The 10,355-nt window shown below is 39.3% G+C and overlaps 1 protein-coding gene across 1 annotated transcript in view; it reads right to left on the bottom strand.

The window, feature by feature from the left end:
• Positions 1-2,549: 2,549 nt before the first annotated feature.
• LOC117228494 (teiresias) overlaps positions 2,550-10,355 on the bottom strand; it is a gene marked incomplete at its 3' end in the record, with an annotated part of 602,901 nt that continues 595,095 nt past the window's right edge. Inside the window, exon 10 of the mRNA XM_076527291.1 lies at positions 2,550-2,822. Coding sequence (XP_076383406.1) covers positions 2,550-2,822 — 273 coding nt within the window. The remainder of the gene's footprint in view (positions 2,823-10,355) is intronic.

The following is a 10,355-nucleotide window of genomic DNA, read 5'->3' on the forward strand; positions in this document are numbered from 1 at the left end:
TAATAATCGTTCTTCAGGCTGGAAATTCTATTTCGATCATATATATAATTAGGCTGCGGATTTTATAGATAACAAATCTCATAGATAACACAATCGTAAGCAACCAGAACAGTGTTTCTCTTAACGATAACTGTTACGATTGACTAAAAGTTTTTATTTGCAACTGTTTTTTATAACTAAAATAATAACTGTTGTGCGACGATTGCCTTCATATTGATTAGAACGGCTGCAGTTCCTCTAATCCTTTCGATACTGAATAAATCGATTAACGTGAACGATTAAAATGTTTATACGTATTTTAGAAGTTTTACAGGTAATTTCAGGTTTGTCTATTACTAGCACATACCAAAAGTAATTATCGAGGAGATTGCGTTTCAATGGACAATTCGAGAGCGCATACTTGCGGGAGACCAGAATAATACTATGAATGAAAGACGTCCGCGAATATCCGTGGAAATTTCCTATTACAGGACTGCTTTAATTATCAAATAACCATTCGCCGGCTTATCAGCGTGATAGCGAAGAAGCATTGCCGCGGAGAAAATTCGGTCACCTATTTTTCTGGGGATTCGAGAATAAGGCGCTTAACTGCAATGATCAACGCAGACTCCATGGGATCGTAAACAGCGACGTCATGTCGTTAGAAGATAACAAGTTAGCACGTTTATGGTACCTTATAATTCGTGAAATTGAAAAAATAAATAGAATATTGAATAGATATTAATAGATATTAATATCTATTATATTATATATTAATATTATATCTATATTAATATCGATATTAATATCTATTTTAATAGATATTAATATCTATATCTATAATATTAATAAATATTATATCTATATTAATATCGATATTAATATCTATATTAATAGATATTAATATCTATTTTAATAGATATTAATATCTATTTTAATAGATATTAATATCTATTGAGTAGATTGAATAATTAATAGATTGAATAGATATTAATAGATATTAATATTTATTGAATAGATTGGATAAATATTAATATCTATTGAATAGATTGAATAGATATTAAATAGATATTAAATAGAATAATTGAATAAATAAAAATAGTTTTCTAAAACGAGACAACTTTTAGGAGTCATTTTACAGAAATTGGAAAAGGGAAATGGTTGAAACTGAAAAATAAAGATACCGGTGGCTAGTATTAATACTCGCGTTTCCTTTCTAATTTGAAATGTTTACAAATTTCAAACTTCGTAAATTCGTCGAATTCTGTGTTACAGAATACATATAAAAGCACGATAGAGCCCCTAGTGCAGAAAATAAATTCCAATCTAATTTACATATTCTATAAACTTGCGCTTAAGATATATACTGGGTGCATCAAGTAAATGAAATAATATATTAATATATAAACGTTATTTTTGGAGATATTCAAAAACTATTAACAGAAATTTTTTCAGAAGCTGTAGGGCAATGAGAAAAAATTTACTTAACGGATTTATATTATTATTATAAACATAAATTTCATTTATTCCGTATCCTCATAGCATATAGATTATTTAACGAAAAGTTGAAATTAATATTTACGTTTTCGTGCACTCAGTCGCCATTCAACGAAATAAGCAGCTGCAGCAAATTCTCCCAATTGTCCACCAGCATGTAAACTAAATCTCGCGGCTTGTTTTTATAGTTACCGATGGTCGACAACTATAAAAACGAGCCGCGAGGCTCGAGTTGAAGCCGAAGGGCAATTTAGAAAAAATTTACTATACTAGTAAAAGTTAGTTCATACGAATGGAGCGCATATAAAACGTAGTTCGACCGTACCGAATTCGGTTTACGGTGGACAAATGTAATACCGGACCGTTTGATTATTAAACATAGTTCTGTAAACTATAGGTTCGGCTTATTACTTTATTCTAGAAGAACCGTTCCCGCTGCGGAAAATGTCCTCGGCTAAAGTTCGAGGTGCCCAGTCATCCCGTGATTCCACTAGAGGGGGGGGGGTTACTAACGATTTAAATCGTTTTCATTAACGAAGTTCTGTTCGTGTGAGACCATTCGAGTATTTGGCGCTCGAAGTAGAATTCTGATTAGCATTTTCAGGCGACCCGACCTACGGTGGCCCCCGAGTAAAATCCACAATAAAATCCGCAATTCCATTTTCATCATAATTTTCTATTGCGCTTCATTATTCGATATAGCTTCCGGATACCCTCCTTTATGCGCGAAATGTAACAGAAGTACAATACATACATACATGCATGCATACACACGTGTACCTGTGTTGCGCGTCCGCAAACGCTTTCGGCACAGAAGCAAGGTTTAATTGGTTCGACGATTAATTGACCACGACCGCGAATAATTTAATAAACATTAAACATGCATCGAATCGATGGTAATAAATATTGAATCGAGCGAGCAGATGAAAACCAATGGATCCGTTATCCGTGGCTAATGGATATCTCACACCGGATTGGAGATCGCAAAGTAGATTGAACGCTGAAACAGCTCGCGAGGGTATGGCTGTTTCTGAATAAAAAGAAAACCAAGTATACGTTTGGATGCGACTCACCGGTGACCTTGATTTGATAGGGCAACTGTGCACGCCACGTGTCCTGCATTTTCCGATCAGGTGCGACGCACCGATACTCCCCGGCTTCTTGATAAACGACCCGACTCAGAGCCAGCGGACCGGGACCACCAACTGGATCCATTCCAGGACCATGTCCCCAGCAACCGCCGTCGCACTCCAAAGTCACAGCGCCACCGATCTGCACTTCCATCTTCCGGGACTCGTTAGCCTCGCCGTTCAAGGCTTCCGCTTCCGTTTCCATGTCTGGGTCATCTGTGTGTTATTGATTCCGATGAATACGGTTGACTTTATTAAACGCGCGCCGCGCAAGCTCGATATACAGGGTTTTATCAAAAATGTCTCGTAATCCGGAAATGGCGGGTTCCTCGGATCATTCGAAGCAACTTCTTCCTTTGCAAAAATGTTCTCCGAGGCACCGTTAACGAGTTATCAACGAAAAACAGTGACCAATAAGAATCGAGTACGGCTGACGCGAGGCGGCCCAGCCGACCAGCGCGCGAAGCCCGGTTCCGCTCATTGGCTCGGTCGCCTCGCGCCAGCCGAGCTCGCCTCTCATTGGTCACTGTTTTGCGTTGATAACTCGTTAACGGTGCCTCGGAGAACATTTTTGTAAAGGAAAAAGTTGCTTCGAATGACTCGAGGAACCCGCTACTTTCGGATTGCGAGACATTTTTGGGACATCCTGTATTTACTGAAACGCTCGACAATGAAGCAAGCGATCGTTCGTACATCGGTTATTATTATTATTATTATTATTATTATGCTATTTTAATTAATTTAATTAATTCAAACGAGTGTTTCAATTGAATCTTCCCGGGTGAAATATTTCTGCTGAGATTCAAATTTCGTGAGAATCTGTGATACCTGTCTAGCGCAGGTGTGATTCATTATGATTTCACGAAACCTGGCTCATCGATCACAGCAGAAATATACTGCAACTAACTCGACGAAATGATGCAAAAACTTAAAAAAAAGAGAGAGCCTAGATCGGTCAACAGATCGACTCCTATCTTATTGCATGATAACGCTAGATTACACACTGTACAAATGACTGTGGCAAAACTATAGGAATTGGAGTTGGAACATTTTCATCGTCCTCCATATTTGTCCGACCTAGCCCCCATTAACTACCACTTCTTTCGCAATTTCGACAACTTTCTAATAGGAAAACAATTTCATTCCGACAATGCTGTAAAACTGGCCCTCCAGGAATTCATTGATCCTCGTCCGCCAGGGTTTTATACCACCGGTCTGAACATTCTGGCGCTTAAATTGGTGCATACTTTGATGCGATAAAATGATTCTTTATATTTGTAAGTTATCAACGAACTTTGCCTTCGTTTCTACAAATTTCATTCTTGCTACAGGATTTGCAGATTCGCCAATTGCCTTCAAGTCTGCGTTCTATTAGGACTCTATATGGGAAAAATATAGGAAAATGTATAGGGAAATATAACAGGAAGCCGCTATAAACAATATAACCTTGACAACCTGATAACACATATAGAAACCACCCTGCTACAGGATATGCTCTATATGGGAAAAATATGGGAAATTGTATAGGGAAATATAACAGGAAGCCGCTATAAACGATATAAACTTGACAACCTGATAACACATATAGAAACCACCCTGCTACAGGATAAGCTCTGTATGGGAAAAATATGGGGAATTGTATAGGGAAATATAACAGGAAGCCGCTATAAACAATATAACCTTGACAACTTGATAACACATATAGAAACCACCCTGCTACAGGATATGCTCTATATGGGAAAAATATGGGAAAATGTATATGGAAATATAACAGGAAGCCGCTATAAACAATATAACCTTGACAACCTGATAACACATATAGAAACCACCCTGCTACAGGATAAGCTCTATATGGGAAAAATATGGGAAAATGTATAGGGAAATATAACAGGAAGCCGCTATAAACAATATAACCTTGACAACCTGATAACACATATAGAAACCACCCTGCTACAGGATATGCTCTATATGGGAAAAATATGGGAAATTGTATAGGGAAATATAACAGGAAGCCGCTATAAACGATATGACCTTGACAACCTGATAACACATATAGAAACCACCCTGCTACAGGATAAGCTCTATATGGGAAAAATATGGGAAAATGTATATGGAAATATAACAGGAAGCCGCTATAAATAATATAACCTTGACAACCTGATAACACATATAGAAACCACCCTGCTACAGGATATGCTCTATATGGGAAAAATATAGGAAAATGTATAGGAAAATATAACAGGAAGCCGCTGTAAATTTCCCGGCTGTATCAGCTATCACGGTAAATTAGAAATTTCAATTCTTTCTACGGAGGTACCGCGGTCACGATGCTGAAGCACGCGACGTACATACTTATCCGCGGGTATCTTAAAGCGATCGCGGTATCCGACGGCGTTGTCATCGATATCGGGTAGGGAGCGGCGCATCAAGAATCGGACGCACGTACGGCGGATAAAGTTAGGGGTGTAAGTGGCGGCACCGCGTGTGGGGTTCCAGAAAATCTTTCCCCGGGTCCCAATGCCGGGGTCGCGCGGCGCGGCGTGTTCCCGCGCCGCCGTTTCTGCTCCAATTCCACCTACGGAATTATACGGCCACGATCGTTTGCTCTCGAGCTAACGCTGTGTCCACAATTACGAAGGGAAAGAGTGTGGACGGAGGTGGTCGATGTCGTGCCGGGGGTATCTCTTCGCCGGGGAATTAGAGTTGGATGGCTGGGGGGTGGTAGATTTTGTTCCACGTTGAACAGAGACAAGGACAGGGCGAAAAGAAGACGAAGAAAGCAGGTATCGGCGAAGGGAGGGGGGAGGGAGGGACAGCCTGAAAAAGTAGGGGGTGCGGCTGGGGCGGAGGGTTGGAGAAAGAGCAGTCCTTTGAGTTAGCAAGCTGATCCTCCGGCTCATCCTATAACAAAACAAAGGGATCAAAGTGGTGGATGCGACGATAGGAGGCTTTTACACCCACCCACCCCCCCACCACCATCGAAAGCCCCCGACTCTCTAGTGCCTCGGTCCGCCAGCAGCCCGACTATACCTCGTTTGTCTTGTAGTTTGTTCGGAATTTTAACGGCAAACACAGTCCGCCGACGCTATAACAAACACGCCCCTGGTCCGGCACTATAGGGAACTTCCACTTTTTCTTCGTTACACCCGCGTGTACGGAGCGCCTGCTTTTTAATGGTGATTCTCGTTACTCACGAATTTGACCCATCGGCAAGAATCACAAGCCGGGAGGCGACGCGTGATTTGATCCGCGACGTACCGGGACCGTTTCTGTTCCCGTTTGGCAACGTTCGAATAAGCGAATTCGAATTTGGGACGACGAGTTGCGTGGAGTCTAATTTGTTTCACGAGAGAGACGGTGGTGCGGAGATTCGGGTTTCTTCGAGTTCGAGCAACGGGTAAATCGAAGCGGTTTCGAAGCAAATTTCGACAATTGTAAATACAATGATTTAAGAGTTTTCATATTGAAATTATTAACACTCGAATGGCGGAATCTTCTGAAAAGATTATAATTGAATATGCTTAGAATTATTATTATTATTATTATTATTAATTATTATTATTAGAATAACGAGTAAATCGAAGCGATTTCAAAGCGAATTCCGTCAATTATAAATCCAATAATTTAAGAGTATTCATATGGAAATTATTAACACTCGAATGGCGGAACCTTTTGAAAAAATTATAATTGAATATGCTTAGAATTATTTGCCATTTATAGACCTTAATGGAACGTATGGAAATGTAAATTAGTAAGAGCAGATCACTTTAAAAAGACTGTTTAGCTTTTATTTGCTTTTCAATACCAAAGATACGCGGTTATTTGTATTCAGTGTGATCTAATAAATCTTTGTATTACCGGTTCATAGTCATCGAAATTAATTGTTGAAAATTGCGAAGAAATCAAGCGACCGGTACAGATGAAATAACTTCGACAAATAACGAACTAAATATTTTTGTGTATCAAGATGTATTATATTACTACTTAATTCCGTTATATATATTCCAGTTATATATATATATATATTTGTTGAAACGATTGAAAACCCGCTGCAGCATTTTGTTTCTTTGTTAAAATATTTTTCGCTAATGGATCTCGGACCTGTAAGTTTTAACGAAGCCGGTAACAAATATTTAGACGTCTCCCAGCATCTAATTAAAAATATTCCAAGAAAGAAGAGAAATAGGTTTCTGCCCTTCTGCATAAAACGGCGCATAATTGGCGAGAAATGCAAGAAAAAAGAACAAAGAGAATAGCGAGAAAAAGAAACGTTAAAGCCCGAAGGAATAAGAAGAAACAAAAAGGAAGAAAAAGAGAATAGCGAAGGAAGCCCAGTTCAGCTCATTGGCTCGGTCGCCTCGCGCCAGCGAAGTCCGCCTCTCATTGGTCACTGTTTTTCATTAATAACTCGTAAACAAAGTCGCGGATTGCATTTTCGCCGAGGAAAAAATTACCTCAAATGACCTCAGGTACCCCTTATTTCCCGCTTGTAGAAATAATTTTGGGACACACTGTATAATGTACATTTTATTCGAAGTTTCGGATCGCTTCGGACACCGATCCGACAAATAATCGCGATGCCGATAGGCGAGCGAGAACTGCAAACACTTGGAGGTGCCGTAAAACAATCCCTGGACGGTACTTTTCGACTAAAGTCATGCCAAAACTGCACTATCTTTTGTTTCTAACGACTTTATAGTTTCAGAATTGAGTCTTCGAGAGATTTTTATTACAAAAAGATATAAATCGTTCAACCGGTCAAATAACCGGTCGTGGTAGGTAAGACAGGCTACAAATTTTTCGCGGCAAACAAACAATAAAAAAAGAAGTGAGTATTGAAAAATATATTATACGTATATTTTAGGAAAAGTCGTGAAGTTTGAAGGCGATGCAATTACGTCGCACACAGAAAATTCGAATCGAAATTTTAACCTTTTAGGCCCGACGCACCACTATACTGGCTTGCTCTAGTAGCTCACTCGCTCATCGTTTGAACCAAATAATCGTCTTCGTATGCATTGTTTCACACTTCTTTTGTCTTCGCATCGATTTACAACAGTCCACAGGGCGTCCCAAAAATGTCTCGCAATCCGGAAATGGCGGGTTCCTCGGATCGTTTGAAGCAACTTCTTCCTTTACAAAAAATTTCTCCGAGGCACCGTTAACGAGTTATCAACGAAAAACAGTGACCAATAAGAATCGAGTGCGGCTGACGCGAGGCGGCCCGGTCAACCAGCGCGCGAAGTCCAGTTCCGCTCATTGGCTCGATCGCCTCGCGCCAGCCGAGCTCGCCTCTCATTGGTCACTGTTTTTCGTTGATAACTCGTTAACGGTGCCTCGGAGAACATTTTTGTAAAGGAAAAAGTTGCTTCAAATGGCCCGAGGAACCCGCCACTTTCGGATTGCGAGACATTTTTGGGACACCCTGTATATACAGACAGAATATACAGTATCAGACTCTGTACAGTACATACAGACAGATTTTAAAAGGTTAAAACCGGTCATTTGACAGACCGTGGTAGGAATAGCATTAAGACACCATCGGTGAAATTTGAAAAAAAAAATGAAATCGAAAACGAAACGGCGGACTTCGCAACAGTGTCATCGTGAAATATTCCAGCGCTTACAAGGTGTGTGTAAAATGAAAATCGCTAAAAATCAATTTGCAATGCGATGCTGCCCGAACGGATCCTCTTTTCACGCGGTCGTGTTCTATTCGAGCGCGTGTCCCCAACAATCGGAAGGAATTGCCGCACCGTTTAAAACCCGACCCGACGTTATCCGTGGATAAGTAATCCAACCGGGAGATTCGAACAGGACGTGGTAGCACTGTAATCGATAATTCCTACGGAGGATGGTTGGTTTATAGGTACTCTCGAGCGATCTAAATTGCGTAGAGATTAGGTGCTCGGAAACCCGTATCCAGGATCGTCGTTGGAGGGTGCAAACGGAAACTGGGCGGACAGGGGCAGACTGGCTGAAGAGAGGAACAGGGTCGATCCAGCGGTGGGGGCGACGAAGGGTGAAAGGGGAGCGAGAGAGCGGGCGCGAGGGCTCGAGAGTTTCGCGGAGAAGGGGAACCACCGACCATCCTACCCGTTGGTTATAATGGCAAGATGGAAGGACTGGGGGGGAGGGGGCCATCGTAGGAAATTTGCAAATTTTCACGACAGGGCACGGATAATTTCCGGTTGGCTCGGTGGCTTCCGCTCTTGACAAATGACTGTGGTTTCCGGTTATCGGCTGCGACGACGACCCCCTTCGCATTCCGAATTAGCAGGAATGTCTGGCCCGCTATCGCTCCTCCGGAGAACGGGTAGACAATACTCTTTCGGATGCAGGACGCGTAATCGGTTGTTGGTTTTTGCGACGATTCGGGATGAATCGTGGTTCGATCCGGGGGTCGGTGACCTTACATTGATACCACTGTTGTGTTTGCATTGTATTTACATTTGTTCGATTTCATAAGTGAATTCTGAAAGGGAAGACATTCATTCGACTCGGAAATCGTATATCATCGTGTATTATCGCGTGACGGATTTATCTCGATAGTAATTAAAACCTTGATAGGTATTTATTATACATATAGGTGCTGTATCAACACAGTTTGTTGGATTTGGCCTGCCGTTTTGTAAAATATGTATCGATATTGACCAAATATATTGACCAAAATTTTCGACGTTACGTTAAACATTAATTTATAAAAACGATGTTCGACGAATTTATTATGTATATCGTACATAATATATGTAATAATTAATTTGGTAATTATTTAGAAACGTGGTAATCGAAATGTGTTATTAAGATCATCGTTCTGATCAATTTCTTTCTATGTACAGTATCTCACCCACGACCAGAGTTTTGTGCAGAATTACAGTTCAATTACTCAAGGAATTATAACTGCATTGTATAACTTGCATTACCTCGACTGCGAATTACAATGTAATTACAATGTAATTAATAAATTAATTGAATTGTTTTTAATAATTACAACGTGATTATTATTTATTCGATGCGCTATGCCGAACGAATAATAAATAATAAACAATTAAATGATAATTAATAAGTAACAATCGAAATTGTATTCGTAAATAAGTAATAAACTTTATTATTTTAAATAATTGATGTAGAGATCTATATGAATATAAGTAATTATTTTCAACTTCCAAATAACAAATAATTCTGAATTTAAATAATTACTTAAATGACGCTCAACTCTGAATATCCGGACAGTAAGATGGGACAAAAAATAAGTATACGAATGAAAGATATAAAGATGTATCTCACTTCTTGAAAATTCTAAGCTGTAATTTGCAGGATTGTATCTCAGTTATATTGTATTTCAATTACACTTGTAATTCAGTTGCATTGTATTTCAACTACCCTCCTAATTAAAATCATTAGTAATTGAATTATATATATATATATATATATATATATATATATATATATATATATAATTCAATTACTAATGATTTTTGAATTATGTAATTAAATTAGCACAACTCCACCCACGATTAGGTGTTACTATGCGCATTACGTGCACAATCATTTGAAAGTAAGTGATCCATTTTATCATACACATTATTCGTCTAAATAAATAATTATCTGTGGAATATAATGGAACCAATCGTCAAACCGTTTTATTTTTTTTTAGAAAATATGCCTCTTTATTTTCAACCATTTCATTGTTTCGTGACTGTAATGATGATTTCTACAATCTCATTTGAGGGCAGTGAAACAATTCAC

Source organism: Megalopta genalis, chromosome 18 (assembly GCF_051020955.1).
Source record: "Megalopta genalis isolate 19385.01 chromosome 18, iyMegGena1_principal, whole genome shotgun sequence".
Taxonomy (NCBI): domain Eukaryota; kingdom Metazoa; phylum Arthropoda; class Insecta; order Hymenoptera; family Halictidae; genus Megalopta; species Megalopta genalis.